This window comes from Embiotoca jacksoni, unplaced genomic scaffold, assembly GCF_022577435.1.
Source record: "Embiotoca jacksoni isolate LCO1_2020_lvr unplaced genomic scaffold, fEmbJac1.0.p SCAF_5, whole genome shotgun sequence".
Lineage (NCBI taxonomy): Eukaryota > Metazoa > Chordata > Actinopteri > Embiotocidae > Embiotoca > Embiotoca jacksoni.
Genome location: NW_027185403.1, coordinates 588823 through 608805, shown reverse-complemented (window position 1 = coordinate 608805; position 19983 = coordinate 588823). Strand labels below are relative to the sequence as shown.

The following is a 19983-nucleotide window of genomic DNA, read 5'->3' as shown; positions in this document are numbered from 1 at the left end:
ATTAAAGCACAGGACCACAAACTGACAGAAATTAGGTGTTATTTTAGCACAAGAGCCACTGGTTATAATGGATTTAAATCGGAGGTGACAGGTTACATGAGGCGCACAAGGCGGGTAAACGGAGGACCTAATCGTAATGTTTTGCCCCGGGTTTTCTTAACATGTTAATCCAGCCACGGCCCCTGTGAAAGATTGGGAATCCTTCAGCCACAAGAAGAACCAGAAGTCCTGCAGCAGATGGTTTGACCCCCCCCCCACAGGATCCCAACATCATGGAGCCGGTCTGTGGTTAACACGAAGAGACAGAAGACTCTAAGACGGACTACATCCACAGAAGAACTGTGGTAAGTTCTGTAAACTGTTTATATTTACCTTTTTGTATTGGTGCTGTTGTAAAGGTAATGTTTGGTCACATCAAATATTGATTTAGATTTAGATTTTTGTATACATATACTGCACTGTATATGAAGTTAATTGATAAATAAAAAAAAACACACTGCATTATTTTTTTAAAAACATCCCTTTACTTTTAGTGCCTGAAACATTTGGACAGTACTAGATGCTCAAATCTGTGGTTTATTGCTAGTTTTCTTAATGTTGGTGTGCATCGATGTCTTTCATTGCACTGCCACTGGAGGGCGTTAAAGTCTGAAATTTCAGTCATCAAAAAATCCATAAAGATTCAGAATGACAGTGTGAATGACAGTGCCCCCCCCCCCCCCCCCCCCCACCACCACCAGCACCACCACCACCACCACCACCACACACACACAAACCCTCCCTTTAATCACGAATTACGCCACTTGGTGCAACACCAGCCAGGAACTACAATTAGTAGCATTGACTGGAGGCAACAATCAATACGATATTATGAAATCATGCTACAGCATAAAACTGACTGCGTGCGGCGTCATGAGCTGTGCTGTTCAGCATCTTTTGTGTTTTTTTTTTTTTAAGGCTTCACACCTTTAATTCTTGAGAGTTTAGGCAGAGTAGGATGACCAGATATTTATTCAGATGCAGCCGAGGTCAGCCTGAAGTATAATCTTCATTAAAAATCGAAATAATGTCCCCTCTTGACTTTTTAAAGGCATATTTCCTATTTCCTCTCTTTAAGTTATTGGAATGTTTTCAGTGCAAAGGTTAGCTACAGGTCCGAGAGTATTAAAATCCTCATTATACTATTAAACATGCAGATATTTGACCTGTTTTTCAGTCAAAAGATGACCAAAAGCTATATTTGCAATCAATATTTCACCTCATTTTCTTCCATAACAAGTAGTGCAGATATATCACATACTGCTTTGTTATTCCAGTTGCATGGATCCAGATCAGGCAACTGATTTCTGTATATTGTTTCGCGCATCTGAAGAATATCGGCGTGCGTCATTAAAATCTGACATGCAGAAAATATTTTGTGGGATTAAAATGTCTCTGTTTTTCTCCACACACGGCACTTAACATGCAGGTAAACCCAGTTTCTTCATGATAACAGTATCAATGCGTGAAAACAATGCATTACTTTAGACAGGAAAACACACAAAGAAACACACACACACACACACACACACACATGCACGCAGAGATCTTACTTGAACTTTGCAAGAGTGCAACACTGAGTCTAGGTCTTGAGGGAACAGGAAACGACTTCCCTCCCTCCCCCCTTTCAATTCTGCCCCCCCATCTCTCCTCCTCCTCCCTCCCTCCCTCCCTCCCTCTCCCCTCCCCTCCATCTCCCCCCCCTCCTTTTCCTCCCTCCCTCCAGCACCACCACGCTATAGCAGCGAACTAGGCAGGCCAACTTGCAGAGTGCAGCTCAGCCTCGACAGCGGCTGCTTCTAACTGGGGGGTTTCTTTCGGAGAGCATCGCACTCCCATGTGCGCTGCCGTTGCCCCGCTGGATGTTGAGATCGCGCCGCGCGCCTCGCCAGGAGACACCATGTCCAACCCGACCCACGACCCGTTCTACTCCTCTCCGTTCGGACCCTTCTACCGGAGACACTCGCCCTACATGGTCCAGCCCGAGTATCGGATCTACGAGATGAACAAGCGGCTGCAGGCGCGCACAGAGGTGAGCCGTACAACAACCGCCGCACACGGTCCCGTTTAAGATGTAGAGCTGCCGGCAGGAGGAGAGAGGGAGGGAAAGCGGGCTCGGCGAGGTCCGGTCCGGGTCCGGTCCGGTCCGGCGCGGGGTGGGGAAGGAAGGGAAAGGGATTCGGGGGCTGGAGAGGAAAGAGGAGCGCTATTACGAAGGTCCGTCAATCAGGAGATATGGATGTGATGCCCCAAAAGTGCCAAACATTCCTGAGGTGAAAGTAAACAGGGCTCAACGGTGTGTAGTCTGTTTATACGCTGCAAGAAATATCATCCTCTGAAGTCATGTGTTGTCGCGAGGAACCTCAACAATTTACATTTGAAGTTGGAAAATGCTGATTTGTGGCGGAGATGCGTTCACGTGGCCAATTAACCTGTTCAAAAATTCATGGATTAAGTGTCAGCCACCTGGAGTAAGAATACCTACTTATAATAATAGTCAAAAATCATGCAGCACATGTGTGAAATCATCAGTTCAAAGCTTTTAAATCCAGATTAAACGCCACACTGTTTTATAATTATGATTTTAAAACGTGACGTGTTTATAAGAGAAAGTTGCATGTATTCAGAACAAAGTGTGGGATTTAAAAAAAAAAAAAAAAAGTCTGAAAGAAGTGTGAAAGACTATTCAAGTAGGCTGTACAGACTGGGGCAAAGTAGCTTTTCACTGCATTTAATTAATTTGCATACATTTACATATTGCCTGGTTGTTGTTTTTTTTTTTGGTTTTTGTTTTTTTGTTTTAATATTTGCATATTGTGTTTGGTCCATGAAAAAAAAATCTGCAGAGAGCTCAAACCAAACAAGACTGCAGAGTTTGTCCCCTGAGGTGAAGAGTTTTAAAGCAAAAAATAAGGAACATCAGATGTGGAGGACATTTTCTCAATGAAAAGTGGCTGCAAATTTCGTGATTGCATTCATTTCGTGTCAATCTGCTGATGCTTCCACTCATTGGGCGCAAAGCGTGCGTGTGTGGCGTTCAGTGTCACTCAGACTGAACCTGTGTTGATCCCACTGCGAGTTGCATGGCGAGCATCTGCCTACAGCATCTGTTCCATCATCCCAAATGTGTAAATCTGCAGATAAAAAGTTCATCCAGCGTGTCAAGTTCTCTTCCACGAAGCATCTTTAGGGGACCAAAATAAGCAAAATGCAATAAAAAGCAGATTTTGGCAGCTTAGCTGTTCACTTTTGGGGCTACAAATCGTGTTGCAACTACGGATTATTTGCATTACTGATTAATTTTCCAATATTTCTCAGTTGGCTGATTAATTTCTGTGTTTGTAGAATGTAGTAAACAGCAAAATGACCCTTCAGAAGTTCCCAGAATGCACTGCAACCTATAAATATGTCTTGCTTTATCTGACCAACGGTCCAAAACCCAAAGTTTATTATCACAGAAAAGTGAGAAAACCAGAAAATATCCACGTTTGAGAGGCAGGAACATGCGAATTTGACAATATTTACATTAAAATTAATTGTGTTCTGCCTTAATAATTCTCTATCAACTGACTAATTGATTAATCGTTTCAGCTTTAAACATTCTCTATTTGAAATACATTGACCTATTGTCGGTTTGAAGCTTGTCGGTTATAGGATTTGACTCCAGTGAGACGTTCAGGTGCTCTTGGGGAACACATCCGTTTAACATGATTTCGTGTGAGTGTTCCTGCAGTTATTTCGTAGATATTTTTTTGGGGGGGGGTTTGAAAAAGCCAGACTCCAGCTGAGCGACTGCAGCAGGCTCGCAGAATGATGCTGCTGACTTTTCCTAAAGAGGAACTTGCAACTTTAAGCAGACCAAAGGCAATGTTGCTGAGATGCAACGGCCCAGTCTCATGCATTATTCATACGCAGTGGTCCAAGCCCCAGTGGACCTCTACTCCTGTACCACACACACACACACCGAGACAACCAAGTGCAATCACCACGCACACATGCACACACATATAAGTCAATGCGAGACGTGTGCACAACCAAGACAAACATGCTATTGATAACATGCATGATATGAACAGACACATTATGTAGACACAGCAATTTAATCCATTACCTCCATCTCCTCAGACGAAATTATATAATTGCATAATAATATAATTTTTTTTTTGTTTTTTTTGTTCCCATTGCTGTTCGTAAGCATCTTCATCTTCTTTTTTCTTTCCTTTTCTTTTCTTTTTATTTATATATTTTGCAGCAGTATGTCGTCTCTTTAGCTCTGTGGTTTATTGTTTGATTAAAATGCAGGTGGTTGAACATAATGAGGACGAAGTAGTGTCTTATAGCAGGGAAATAAATGCCTCGAGTTTTGTTTTTTGCAATTTGTTTGCGTCCAGATGTGCCATATACAGCTCAGTTCTGGCTTTCAACAAAATTATATAGCAATTATCTTCATGAATGCAGAAAACTGGAGCCCTCTGTATTTTTTTTTTTTTTTTTTTTTTTTTTTTTTACAAACACCTATCGTGTGTGGTTAAAAAAAAGAAAGAAAAGGTTGTTAAAGGGAATGTTCCTGCACAGAGCTGCATGCATACATACGGCGTAATGTCATTGTCTCCTAACTAAGACAGAGAAGGGGAAACTGTGCAAAAATGATTCTACATTCCCCGTGAAGCAGTGTGACCGAAGCTGTTTACTTTCGTGCAAACGGGTCACGCTGCTGCTTCTTTTTTTTTTTTTATCACTGAGCTGCTGCTGCTGCTGCTGCTGCTGCTGGTGGTGGTGGTGGTGGTGGTGGTGCTGGTGCTCAGTCCATCTCCACCCAAGACAAACTTTAAAAGTCAGTGCACATTTAGAAGAGAAGACCGTGTCCGTATCAGCGCCGGGGTCAGGCTGATGTTATTACAAAACAGGAAGTTTGGGGATGTTTCTCCCTCTCTTTCTCAAAAAAAAGAAAGAAAAAAAAAAAAAGAAATCTGGATTCTATTAGATGAAAACAGCTGAATTGTCCTGCTGGATATTTTCTGTGAATGCTTTATCAAGGTTTTGCTGCCAGCAGCTGTTGCAGATCTATATCCTTCTGAGTTTAATAGCTTAACTGTTGCTAGTGTACTGATGTTTTCATGGAAGTCTCTTTTTTTTTTTTTTCAGCTTTGAAAATACATTACATTGTTAACCCCTGTATTTTCTGTATTTCCTCATTGTTTGGGATCCTCCTATCTGTAAAATAGCAAAACATAGCTACAAAATGTGTTTACTTTCTTACTGTAAATATATCATGTCTCTTAATCTGACCTTATTAAAATTCAGTAAAGAAAAGTAGTGAAGTGGAAACCCTTCCCATCGCCACAGATTCAATATAATGAGCACAACGCCGTCTTATTGCACCAATTAAATAAATATTTCGTATTCATATGTTATATGAGCCACGCATGAGCAAATATATAATTATCTTGTTTACTAAAAAGTCATCACAGACAAATAAAATGTCCCATACATGATCACGTATTTGACGTTGCTCGTTTGAGCTCAGTTTTAAACCTCTAATAAACAAACAGTCATAAAACGTCAATAACAGAAACTTAAAAAGAATTATTTGGGGCTCAAAACTGTCACCGATGTCACTGAATCTCTTGTATTTAACCAGCTTGGATCTCAAACAGATGAAATCTATCAGTTTATGAAATCGTGTTTGAGAGAAATTTTCAGAAAATTTGTCAAATTGATGAAGTATATAAACATGAAGTGTCTGTGTCTGACACGTCTTCATAAGCAAGGTCTTCTATTGTTGTTGTATTTTCAAAACATCTGCTTCAAGCTACTGTCCATCGCGTCAGCCCGAACAACACGTGATGGTGGGAGCTCGTGCTGGATTCTTCGTGTGATTACTGGACATGTCGCCATATTTTTGTTGATCCAGTCAAAATGATTTCAAGCACCGCAGAGCAGCCGTTCTCGTCAGACTGATCGCCCAAGTAGAGGTTGCTTAATGTCGTGAAAAGGACCGCCATTGTTAAGAATAAGAATAGCTGCGAGCGTATACTTAACATTACGCTCGCTCTGCGGGATGACTCACTGTAGTTTGCATTCATTTTTTTAATTTACTTATTTATTTTAAACAGGAGGACTAACTCAGCCTCAGTGTGACACCACCTCGTAGAGAAAAGTGTTGAAGGAGTCCACTGAAGTTAGTCCTCTGCTAGAAAATTCCTTCCATTTGTCTTATTCATGAGTGCACTTTTTGAATTTGCTTGGCTGGGGGTGCGACTGCTGCTCACGCTGGCAGGCGCAGGACTCAAGGACTTCACACTTAGAGGAGACTTACTTACCTCGAGAGGAGTCTAGAAGGAGCGCGAGTGGCTCCGGTAGCGGGGGAAAAAAAGCAGATTGTTGTAATTACACACAGAGATGCTATTCTCTTTTTATTCTTTTGATTTACCGTCTTTAGTTGTCGTATTGTTGGACGGACTGGAACTTTTAAGTGGACTGTTTGTTTGTTGGCATCTTCTATCACCTGAAGTGGTTTAAAAGTGCACAGACGAGAACTTTACCGGGAAAAATTCACCTTCTGACGCCTCTGTGACACGATGGCCAGTTAAAGAGTCGATTGTGGAAGTTTTCTACGCCATGCAGCGTTCATTATTAGTTTTATTAATGTGTTATTTAGTTTACTTTTTGGGTGTAAACGTTGCCAAATCTTTGGGTTTATTTCCTGCAACCCTCAGAATGACTAAATCTTGGTGTACATGCAGGTAGAGGGAGTTGAAGTGTAATACAGGGCTGCAGCAAATCAATATTTTGATGTTTTTCTTCATAATCCAAAAAAACCTGGTTGGAAAATTGTTAGAAATCGCCCATCTCTGTTTCTTTGTGTTGAAATTTTCACTTTTACAATCATATAAAAACAAAGGTGCAAAAAGAACAATTTAAAAGCAGTTTTTGCTTTTTTTTTTTTAAAAAAATGAATAATTGATCATCAAAGTAGTTGCTGAGTCATTTTCTGAAGGCTGACTCATCAAATAATCAACTAATCCTTTCAGCTTCACTGTAGTGAGATGATGATGATGGTGGTGCGGCTGCAGTTAATGATTATCTTAATTAAGGATTAATGTGAAGACCAATTTCTCCAATAAATGACGGATCGTACTGAAAGTTTCTCACGACTTTAAATCACTTGTTTGGTTCAAACGAGACGAGCGGCAGGTCTTCCCTCAGAATGTTCTTCGTTTTGCTTGACAAGTCCCAAACGAGCCATCGATTATCAAAATGACTGTTGAATCCCTCTCTGATGATCACGGATTAATAGACTGATCCTTTCAGCTTCATGATGATATCGGGGCTGCAACTAACAATTATTTTCATCACCGATTCATCCGCAGACCCTTTTCTTGATTAACAAGTGATGTTTTTGGTTGAAAAAAAAAATGACAAAAAAATACAGAAAAGGTTTAATTTGTTTTCCACAAAAACAAGTTCCGAGAGCTCAAAGTGACGTGTTGAAACCTCAGTTTTATGAAGTTTACGATTATATAAAGTGATTTTTTTTTTCTGATGTCAAAAATGCCCCCCTTTATAAGTGAATTATGATATTAAACACTGACTTTGATGATGTCACTATATTTTATTGGACATTTTCTTCAACAAACATGCATACATCTATGTACAGCAACAATCAAAACATACGCTGAGGCACAAACAAGGACTCATCCCTCCTCTTCATGATGTTAATACTGTGACATGCCTTCACGCTGTCAGCATTCGGGCTCGTTAAAATAATGCTTTTATTTCTTGGTGAGACTCCTCCTTTAAAATCCAGACAGTTTTTTTGTTGTTGTTGTTTTTTTTCTTCAACCCCTTCACCTGCTTTGCACTCATGGAAATAAGGAGGAATAAAAAAAATTGTGCTAACGACGCTACTGCGGTGCTGCGTGTGTTTTTGTCTGGGATCATCCGCTCACCTTTGAACCGATAACTGTGCCGCAGCTAAAACAGTCCTGCTCCTGTGATGACTCGGGGTCCTGTTTCCATCCCAACCTTATTACCCGCTCCATTCATACTTATTACCTGCCCGGCTGTGTTTCTGCGCCGGGGCTGACTGCTATCCCATTACCTTCATTTTACACAACGTGAACCTGCTGTGACCCGGCAATCTAAACAGGCTTTGATGTGGATTTGATGCCACGCATACGGTGCGACCACATTGTTTCTGTGCTGTCGCTCGGGAGGGGGCGGGGATAGAGGAGGGGTGGACGAGGAGGGGGGGCGGGGGGGGCGGGGGGGGGGGGGGCAAGCTGCAATGATTTGTGGGGGAATTTGACAGTTAAGCGTATGCAAATGAGGCAGGCAGATTAACATTCAGAGGAGGAGCTTGGGCGACCTCAGCTGGTGTACGGCCATTAGCATAGAGGACATTAATATTCAGCGGCTCAGAGCGGGGGGGACACAGAATAACACTGTAAGTAAAACTACCAACACAGAGGGTGAAACAGGAGGAAAACAAAAGCATTTTTAATGGAGGCGCCGTAATAATACCCACAGGGCCGCACGGAGAGACCTCTCCGCCGCCGCCGCTGACAGTGCGGTCTAATGGTCGCACTCCTCTTCAGCAGATAGACACGCAATCAGCAGCAGTGATTGGCAGGCCATTCATTGGATTCTTGTGTCTGTTGCACATAGTTAGTCTTCATTCTCATTATTCAAAAACCGGCACCGCAGACCTGACTCATTGGCTCCACCGTGGAACTGCGGGAAGTGGAGTGTTCATTATGGTCCAAATCCCTTGTTCCTGTCAGGAGCAAAGTGGATCTGTTCCCATCAGCGCGACGGATGTCAGATTGACATGAATAGGCTTATGATGTAGAGGTCAAGTTGGCACCGAGCTGCGAAGGTTCACAGGGAGGGATTAAAAGATGAGCCACCAAGACCTCGAGAACGCACCGGGAGGTTTTTATGTTCGTGGAAAAAAAAAAAAAAAAAAAAAAAAATGTCTACCTTCATGTGAAGTTCTCACTTCACAAAACTCACAAACTGCAATTAGTCATTATTTCCATTTCGCTCTGAGGCTTATTTCCTCGTATGGTCTGTAAAATGTTAGAAAATAGTGAAGAGGTGAGATCTTCAAACTTGGTCCACAAGATGTTTGATTTAGTAAAGACGAGAAGCAGGAACCAGAAAGTTTTCGTTAGTTTTGCACACAAAAGAAAATTCACTCTTTGCTAAAATTGATGAGTTTTCTGTTGATCGACCAATAAATGCTTCAGTCAGAAGTTTCAACTCTTCGAGTCGTTCGTCTTCGAAAAGTATTTTCATGCCACATTCAACGTTAAAAACAACAGAAATGAAGAGAATCTCAGCTTAAAATAGAAACCAGTGAGTAACTGATCACTTCCATGCTAATGCTGTAGTTTTCTTTTGGAGTGATATCGAAACTACAGCTGAAAACATGAATCCATGATTGACAGAAAAATAATTGTGAACTGTTTTGATCATCAGTTAATTGTCCAAGTTATGTTCAAACATAAATGTCCCACTCTACGTCTTGCCATTTATGAGAATTTGCTGTTTCTTTTCGTTTTCTTGGATTTATGTGCGTGTGTGTTTGGATTTTACAGTATTGGTTGGACAAAAAAAAAAAAAAAAGCCTTTAGAAAATTGTTATCAGTATTTTTCACTATTTTCCCACCTTGCATAAACCAAACGAGTAATTGATTGATTAAGAAAATAGTTGGCAGTTCTATTTTTCAAATGAAAATAATTTTTACTTGCAGCCCTAATCTGAAGTTTGATCTAAACGAGCACGTGCAGATATTTTTTTCATTAACTGTAACACACCATTGGTATGAAAATATAATTTCACACACAGTAACGTCAACGCGTCACAGACTTTCTGCCAGTTTATGCCCAAACTTCTGCAAAACATCTCAGCTTCTTTTGGGAGGAGTACAGTTTCCCAACATGTACACATAGTTACTAACGCATACATTATTTTTGCAGTGAATGTGTGTGAAATTGGCTGAGTAATTACCAGAAAGGTGTTGAACATCATGTTGCCCTTATCTGAACCATTGCTGCTGGATTTATCTACCATCAGGGAAAACAAACCAGCGTAGGTTTCACTGAAAGCCTTCAAAATGTGTCACAACAGACATTTTCATCACTTTTTAAAATTAAGTTAAAGTGAACGATTAAAATGGGCTTTAAAATTAGTTCTTAGGAATATGTTCAGTGGACATTATCTCTTCTTATACTGCAGATGTTTGTTCTTTTTTGCAGTTACAAACAGCCCTCAGTGATGCTGGAAATCTTAAGATGTAAGTATTGATTGGACAGTGTTGATTTTTTAAATCTTTCCATTATTAAATACTTTGCGAATTAGAGAACATTTTTACTTAGATTAACGCTGATGACAATACTCTGCAATTCAGGCTCCCTCCCACAGATAAAACAACAAAACAATGTAGAAAAAAAAAAGCTCAAAATAAGTTTACAGCATTTGTTATTTACTCGGCTTGACTGGATAAACAGCATTATTATTTATTTCTGTATCAACCGAATCTCTAATATGTGTTGTTATTATGATTCACAGCCTTATTGACAAAGAACAGACATCTGCTTTTGTGGACCTGTAAAACGTTGCTCGGAGCTCTTGCATTAAAAAAAAAAAAAAACATTTTATATTTTCATAATGCTGCCGGTGACTGAAAGGGCTGAATCGCATTAGCTTCTGCTTGCCTTAGTTAACTCCCTGCCAACATCCCCCCCCCTCCCCCTCGCTAAATTAAAGAGTGGTGCTGCTAAAAGGTGAGCGGATGGGCTGATAGTTTTGAAGGGAAACCGTAACCTTATCCTCAGAAAACTGGAGGTCAGAGCGCTGAATGCCTTTTGACTGTTTATCATTTTTAGTCCTTAGAAAGCCACTCTTTGGTGGGAAAACAGTGAACAGAGACAGAAAGATGTTAAAATTCACTGCTCGGTCTTATTCTAAAATATGGGAGAGCGTGATTCATGTCTGTTCATAACGTGACAATAAAAGAGATGCAAGTCATTCAGGTCAGAGGACACAACATATGTGAGGGAGAAAAAAAACCCAACACAACTGCAGTATACAGAACCTAATATATCCCATGAAGACATTAGTGCTGCTAATGAACCTGTCTAGCCATTAAATTATAGCTTTACAGCAGCTATAATCAACATTTCTAGACTAACAATGTATCCCTTGACAATCTGATGAACCTACAGAGAATTATCAACTGAATCTGCTGCTCCGCTCAGCTGTACGGAGCTTTATAGGGAATTTCAGCTCATTGTCTAGTTATCTGGACTGCCGCTGTACTATTTTTGTCAGTACAGTATCACAGCAAAGTGTGTAATACACCCGTTTACCACAGGATACCGTGTCAGTGTCACGTTTTGGCTCGCCTTGGCGTGAGAAGTGAGCTGCACTACCGGTTCAGCCACCACAAATCTCGTGTTTAGGGTTCGGGGGGAAAAAAAGAGTCTAGTTTGGGTTAAAATAAGTCATTTTCGACAAGTCATACTACATGCATCATGTAAGTTAAATACATTACATTACATAAGTAACTTGCTTATATTACTTTTTAAAAAAAAAAAGCAATAATCTGCTGACTTCGGCTTTCTCCCAAACAGCCGTTGTCTAAATCCCGTGTTTGTTCCTTCCAACCACCAGCATACCTCCTCCCTATGTGGACTTTCTCACTCTTTGTACTTTGTCACATGACCTCCTTCTTCGACCCCTTGTCGTACATGCGTCCTTTTTTTTCCACGCTGAGGCGAGGCAAAACGTCCCCGTTTCCCTCAGAAGTTGGTGGTGACCAAAAACAGAGCAAAAAGAGAGCTAATATTTGGCTTCCCATTCATTAGGTGGCCAGAAGTACCTCTCTAACTAAATAGTAATGTCAGTCCAAACCTGCTGGATATGAACTAGGTTCACCATAAGAACCTAAAATGTTATGACGTGTCCGTGTGTTCACAGCTTGTTTCTGCTGCTACCAAGTAGCCAAAAACAACAACAACAACAAAAGTTACTTCTGGTTTAATAATATCAATATTGAAGATTTAAAACACCGTACGTTAAATACCTGAAGACAGGCCCGGGGAAACAAGCAAAAAGATGTGAAATCAAATCTCATATGCAAATGAACTGCTGTAAAAACAATAGAAATGAAACAAATGATGTCAGAAACACAACTCGTACGTCCTCAACCGAGCTGGACACTCAGCAAACTTTTTTTTACTCTTCTGAAAACACCGAGCCGAAGCTGACCTTCAGACTGAGCTGTGGTCGAAGTCTCCCTCCGGTTCTTTCCTTGAAAAACCTCCAGTGAATCGAGTTCGAACTATTTTAGAACAAGCCTCGGGAAATGAAATATTTATTTCAAATCTGACAATCATCTTTGTTATAAGCTCTGTTTTTCCCATCAGTGTCGACGCAATAGGATTAAATTTGTAGGATATCATTTCAGAAGTGGCATAAACTGGTGCAACTTCAGGATCCTGACATTATATATATATATATATATATATATATATATATATATATATATATATATATATATATATATATATATATATATATATATATATATATATATATATATATATATACCATTGACTTAATTATAGTATTTTATCCTGCTGCTTGTTGTGGTTTTTCATAAATTCATAATTTCCAATTAAAATGTCCACGAGGCATAATTTTACTGTGATAACTAATAGTTCTTATGATGCCTTTAAATGTACACATATAATTATATAAAGGCAGATGTTAAAACTATTCGTTTATACCGGACAGACATTAAAAAGATACAAAGGTTTTGATGTAATCTCTCCCAGTATTTGATATCACCGATGCACACAATAGTCTCCGGTCGTGTCAAACTGTACGTGGGATGTTCCCACAAAAGTCATACGAAGAGAAGAAAAGACCTCCTGGTCAAATCGCGAGCAGCAGTCACGTCCAGCAGGATGCTCGGACAATAGACCCACCTTTTTCCTGGCCCTTTCCCATGGTTCCTTCCAGGCTGCACTGTCGCTCAGATAACAGAGAGGACAGACGGGCCTGCGGTCAGTCCATGTCCTGTTGTTCTCTCCATGTCCGACGTGGTTCGGGAGTCCGTCCCGAAAACCGAAAGTTCACAGGTTGAAATCTCGCGTCGGAGCAGCTTTTTGTGTCCTGTTGGACGGGTCTTTGAATGACAACGCTGACACCGTCCCTGGAGGTTGTTTTTCGCTTTTATAAAACATAGTTTTGCATCCTGAGATATGAAAGCTATGAAAGCTGAGCTATTTGAGAGCATTTTTTTTTTATTATTCAGTTTTGAATTGCAAGACCATTTCAAAGACCAGTTTAAAAATGATGATAAAATCCATTCAGCTAATGTCCGTCTCATTTTCTAATGCATGTTGTCAGTTGTGGGTTCGATTATAAATGCGTGCGATGCTGGCGACTTTGTGAGGCCGCACAGGTCTGCTGTGGGCTAAACGTTAAGATTAGCTCGCTGCGCTAACATCCTGGCGTTCACATGTGCGTAGGGTGTCAAGCATGCTATCTACTGACCAAATAAGCTCATGGAAATGTCCTTCAGATTGCTGGAACTTGGACATAAACCGACGTAAAAGTGGACAAATTAAGCCTTACAGAAAAAAAACCCCCACTGGATTCCCCCCCCCCCCCCCCCCGCATGTTTTCCACACATCGCATTGCATGAAAACATGTTTAACACATGTTGCAGCACATGATAACGCTGGGAAAATACGTGGAAACGTTTTCATATGGGAATCGGCACGAGCGTCTCACATTACACCATGAACATGTACCAGTAAAACATGTTCCCCAATGGGAAAAAAAAAAAAAGACATGTTTGACATGTGCACAGTCACGAGTTTTAGCACATGTGGTATTCGTGTGGTTATTTTGTAAGGGTACAACTTTGACCAAAGGGAAATTTCAGACTCACCAGGGGAAGTATGAATAAAGATTTCATAGACAGAATTTCATGACAATTCAGGCAATCGTAGCAAAAATAACCAAAAGTGGAGGACCAACTCTTCTACTCTTAAAAACTTCTAGTCGAGTCTAAAAACGGACTGAAAACTTAACTTAAACTTAAAAGTAGTGATAAACCGTTGAGGTAAGGAACCAAAAGATAATCCCACTTTGAGTTGAATTTCCACCTGTTTCATGTTCACTCTCTTCTGTCTGAACCCGTGGTCGTCTTTGCAGCCTTCATCGACCTAACAGGACGGCGGTCTTCATTTCCATGCAGCCTTTCAATTAGCCGGTCAAAGCAGATTTACTTTAGTCCTTTAATACTGCTGTACTGAAAAATATTCAACCTTTGAATATTTCATTGCTGAGAATAAAAAATAAAATAAAAAAAAAGTTCCACGGTACACACAGGGAGGCACACACTGTACTCGGGGGATAGGGAGGGGGGGGGGGGTCGCTACACCAGCAGCCTCGGATCCGCTCTCCGCTGCTTTCTGCGCGTTTCGTCATTTTGCTGATTAGCTGTTTGACTCTAATGCAGTTTTTTTTTTTTTTTTTTTTTCCCTGAGATGAACTTGAATGAATTATTCTGCATAAGTAGGCGATGGACCACAGACTGTTTTCATTTACTTATTTTTTTTATGCATATTTAGTCGGAGAACACTTGCTGAGCGTGCAGGCTTCTCTTCAGTATCTTCCGGGCATGAATATGAAGCGAACATCCTTCAGTCGCCCACAAACTCTGCGCTCAAACATTGCGCATGTATAGCCCTGCGTGTGTCCTGCTGCAGTGCCGCCGAGCAAGACGCACACCTCTTAAGTCTATTGATCGTGACCTCTGGGGGATTTAACTTTCAGGAAATTCATCATTACCTTTATGCCGGCACCCAGAAAATGTTGGTTCTCGAGTGACTGTTACAGATTATACTCTCAGCCGAAGAACATCAGGCTCATTTCTAATTCGACGGAGTCACATTCACTGTCGTTCTTGCTTGAAGGATGACATGAGCTCAGCCTGAAACAGGCTTTAACACAATAAAGAACAGTAATTGGTATTTATAGGTGCACTGCACAGCCAGTCAGACGCATCAAAATTCAAACGTGTGTGGTCGAGTTTAAGTTACACATTGATCACGTATGTATATTGTTAACACAGACATTGATATGATTTTTATGTGCTGTATGATTTTTTTTTTTGGTCCACAAATGTTAAGCTGTCTTTAACAATTTGATATACTGGGGACTATAAAACCTTCAAAAGACTGTAAAAGTTTCACAAATTAGTCCAAAATCTAAATAATACAGATGGGTAAGAAGTAAACAATTTAATTTAAAAGGAAATATAACACTTTACACTTTCCTTTACCTCTAATTTACTGATGAAGTAAATCAAAACTGAATTGATTTATCATCTCCTATTTATCTTTTATTGGCTCATTTCAGATGAAAGCATCTACAAAATTTAAAATCTATTTTAAAAAATGTATAAAGCTGAAATTTCCCACAAAACATGTTGTTGTTGTTTTGTTTTGTTTTTTTAAATGTGAAGCCCAAAAAAACACCTTGTGTTTCTGAGTATTCAGTGTCTCAGCAGGTGGTCTAACCCCTGGTTGTGTTCTTTAAGGCTCTCTTTTCAGTCGATGAGGTCTCTTTCATCAGTTTAACAAGCAACAGGTGAGGGTGCATTCAAAGAAACCACAGCAACACTTACAACAGAGCGCATTTACAAACTAAACAATATCAGTGGGTTTTGATGAAATCCGGTATTGATCAAGCTTGTTGCCCCGGCAATCGGAGGAAGTGTGCCGTGTTGATTGTTTATTGGTCTAATTAGCAGCAGCAGAGGGAAATACAAGCTTCACGGGTAAAATAGTTAGACGGAATCCGCATCCTCACTTTCCTTTTTGATTTTAATTTCTCCAGGGTCCGGTAAATAATTTTATTTCCCCGCTTTGTCATTCATGCATCTTGTTGTTGCTTTGAAGCGTTTTCATCCGTATTGATGTTTGCTGTGACTTTAGATGGTGCCTCATTCTTCTGTCTGTGCTGGTGATATTGACGTATTTTTCTTTGTCTCCGCTGAGGTGAAACACTTTTAAAGCTGTTTGAGTTTTCAGTGAACTTGTACACATTTCAGTTTTTCTTGTTTTAGTTGCATTTATGTGTAGACCTGCAACTAATAATTGTACGTTTTATGAGTAACCATCAGTGGTCTCGGAGTGATATTTTCAATCCGACTAATAGTCCAAACCAAAGAAATTCAGTTTATAATTATAGAAAATGGGAAATCAGTTAATCCAGTGGTTTCCAAGCCGTGGCTTGCAACCCTCAAAGAGGTCACAAGGTAAATCCGATAGGCCGTCAGACAATTAGGAAAGAATCCGAAATATCTTCCTCGATCATAGAACTGTTTTTATTGTTATTTTTATTTTCTTGTAATATACCGGATGTTTTTTTTTTTTTAACTCTCCTGGCCTCCAGAATTTATCAAATTTGCTGAAAAGGTAAATGAGATGGAAACCACTTCTATCATCTCTGAAACCTGAATGTTTGTTAAACTAGTTGATCGCCTGATTTTAATGTCAGCTCTGATTTCTGCGCTGCTTTGTACTGAAGTCCCTGTTTAAGAATTTAGCTTCATGGCGTTAATAAGTCAGTGTAAGTTTTAACCGAGGGCGCTTCAGCATAAGAGAGCCATAATATTGCACCTGTGTGAATGCGATCCCCGCAGCCCTCCGAGTGAAAGCCCGGCAGCGTCCGACGCGCTCTGCTGTCGTCGTCGTCGTCGTCCACGCTGCTCTTCGTTCACGTTTCCGGCTGGAAAACGGCAAACAAACAAACTCCCGGCCTGAAATCCTCCTCACACTGAAACCCAATCAGCGGTATCTGAACCAGCTCTCTGACCGCTGCTTGTCATGTTTGACACTAAAAAGACCGATAGAGAGAGAATGGGGAAGGATTCCTAAGTAAATTGGCAGACATGCAATTAAACAGGGAACTTCTTCACGGACTTCATTTACAGGAAACAAGTTCATTCCTGGGGAATATGCAGCGGCTGTTCAAGGGCAATGACTTTTTCTCCCACTGCATTCATTTCTCTTCATTTGCATAATGCTTGGCTGTTGGCTGCGCGGCGGCCAAATGCAGCAACATGTTAAGTCTGCATTATATAAAGACACTTAAGAACCCGAGAGGATAAAAAAAAAAACCTGCATTGATATCAAACATTAGTGTGCACTGGATCTTGACATGATTAAAGTGCTGTTGTTTATGCAGTCTAAAGGAGAGTTTCCTCCACTTTGTCATTCTAAGGACCTTTAATAGATACAGTGGCTGTGCGCTAAAGTGTTTTTTTTTTCTCGGGGACCCCCATGAGTTTAGATTTATTTTAACACCAAATTTCTACTGCAGTAATGACAAAAGCATAAAATTAACCATCCAAGTCAGCCTTTATATGCTGTTGTTTCATTGCAACAGCATCAAGTGCAGAGTCGTTCCAATTTCTTTTAATTATTTTATGCCTAAGAATGATATCGTTCTTGATAGATAGATAGATAGATAGATAGATAGATAGATAGATAGATAGATAGATAGATAGATAGATAGATAGATAGATAGATAGATAGATAGATAGATAGATAGAAACTTTATTTTTCCCAATGGGAAAGTAAATAAAAAATGTTGAAATATAAAAACAAGAAATAGGAAGTGTGTGAAAAACAATGTATAGTGCAGGATAAAGGAGTACAATGCTAGACATAATATTCAATTAAATTTATATAGCGCCAGTTTACAATGCAGGTTATTTCATGTCACGTAACACACAGCAGAACTTTACAACATTATACAGGGGAACCCAACAATTCAATAATTGTCCAAAAGAGGGAAGGAAAAACTCCCTTTTAACAGGAAGAAACCTCCAACAGAACCAGACTCGGAGGTGGGCGGCTATCTGCCTCGACCGGTTGGGGTGAGCAGAGAGAGAAAAGGACAGCATAGAGATCCAAGACAGTATTTTTGGTAGAATAAAATCCAATAAATAAGACTATTAAAAGTGCCATGTGTGCATTGTCAGTCTTGCGCTCGCGGCCTCCTTGTAAAAAAAAAAAAAAAAGGCTCCTACTTTTTTAAGTGACTGACTTATTTGTTTGATCTGCAAATAGACAAAAGTATCAAAATGTCCTGGAGCCTTAAAATGGCTTCAAAGTGATTTAAAACAGCAGTTAGTCCAGCGAAAATGTATGTGGTTTTTTTTGCTTGTTAAACAACTTGTTAAACAACAATTATCAAACTTGTTCAATAAAGTATCTGCCGGTTGACTAATTGATATAATTCTATTGGCAGTATTATGGATATTTCATGCAGAAACTGGAATTTATGTGGGAGATCGCGTCCTCTGTACAAGGTGCTACCACAAAACGCACCTGAATCGTGACTTCCTGTTAAAAACGAGTTTGCAATTCAACTTCCATTTAAAAATGCTTTATTTGTCAAAGGGCCTTCATCATCCAGTGAAAAACAAACGCCAACTTTCTGAAGATTATCTCCAGACATCAACAGAGTCGCTTTTGTTAAGTCGCCGTGCTCCTTGGTATAACCTGGAGCTGTTTGAATCTTTGACAACAGGGAAAAACTTTTTTTTTCAGCCCACCAGTCAGCTGCTCTGCATGCTATTCAGGAGCTCAATGGGGTTTCAGACATTGGTAATTCTCCAAGGTCAGGCCCCAGACACGCCTACACTCTTGGAGGCTTTTCTGCCACAAGAGGCTGGAAACAACAAACGAAGAGATGCAGACCAACAAAAGCTTTGCTTGGGAAAATGGCTCATGTTAAAAACATCGAGACATTAGCGGTCGATGGACTCCTACAAAGAGAGGGAGAGAAAACTAGACTTCTCTTACATGGCTGCATTTTGTGTAAATATATCAATATTTTACTACACAAGTCAATAAATATCGAGGTGTTGTACATGTACATATGAGTAGTGTGTACATGCAGTATTCTCGGGGGGGGGGGGGGGGGGGAGGGGTATTGTTGAGTGTTTTCATAGACAGTAAAACTTGCATGGACATTTCTTTACGCGAGGGGTTTAACCCTCAGCTCTGTTGCTATTTACTGAGGATCCTCTGGATTTTCCAAGCAAATCTCCCCGAGGGCCCCCCGGCCACCGCTGGTGATTTGTGGTTGGCTAGTGGGCAATTGACACATTGATAAATCCCCCTCAGATTGGGTGCGATCCGTTTGAATCAATAGAGGCCTTATCGCGCTGACGGCCGTCACGGCCGCGACCGTGCCGGTTCACCTCGGTACCCCTCGGAGTCAGCCTGATTTGTAAGCGTTTGACAACAAACATCGTCACGCCACGTGGTTCGTCAGAGAGTCCGCGGGCGTAAATGAAGGCAGGACATTGTCTGTCAAGCGCGCAGCGGCAGAGAGGATGGAAGACACGCAGCGAGAGGGAGGTGGATATGAAGAGAGACGGGCTGAGATAAAACACAAAAAAGGCTAATGGGATATTGCAAAAAAAAAAAAAAAGAAAGAAGAACAGTGGAGGCTTCTTTTTCCCTGTAAATATGCGGCATTTAATTTTTTTTTACCCTACCAGTAAGAATAAAAGTAAAGCTTCTAACGCTTCCTGCTGTACAAGACTGTGAGCCTCCTCAGTGGGGGTGGGGGGGGGGGGGTTCAGCTTCAGCCAGAGGATTCATATGGCTCGTGTCCACTGGCCAGGCTTTCGCTTTTTCTCCGGCCTGCTTTGGCTCCGATCCAGCTTCCCCTCTGTCTTTAGATCCGGGCCAAACCTGGCCGGTCCACGGCTCGGCCAGCCGCGTTTCACAAAATTTGGCGAGACTCTGGCCAAAAAGCTGCTTGAAAAGCTCAAATTTGGAGGATTAATGATCACCAATTCTAAAAAAAAAAAAAAAAAAAAAAAACTTTTC

General features: G+C 40.6%; 1 protein-coding gene across 4 annotated transcripts in view; it reads left to right on the top strand.

Annotated features, from left to right (window-relative positions):
* The first annotated feature begins 273 nt into the window (after positions 1 to 273).
* ldb2a (LIM domain binding 2a) overlaps positions 274 to 19983 on the top strand; it is a 95604-nt gene continuing 75894 nt past the window's right edge. For 3 of the 4 annotated variants that reach the window (XM_069171146.1, XM_069171144.1, XM_069171143.1), the window contains exons 1-2: positions 275 to 344; positions 1766 to 2071. In XM_069171146.1, coding sequence (XP_069027247.1) covers positions 1877 to 2071 — 195 coding nt within the window. In that variant the 5' untranslated portion in view covers positions 275 to 344; positions 1766 to 1876. Of the gene's footprint in view, positions 345 to 1765; positions 2072 to 19983 lie in introns of all 4 variants that reach the window. The other variant, XM_069171145.1, reaches the window with a different exon arrangement.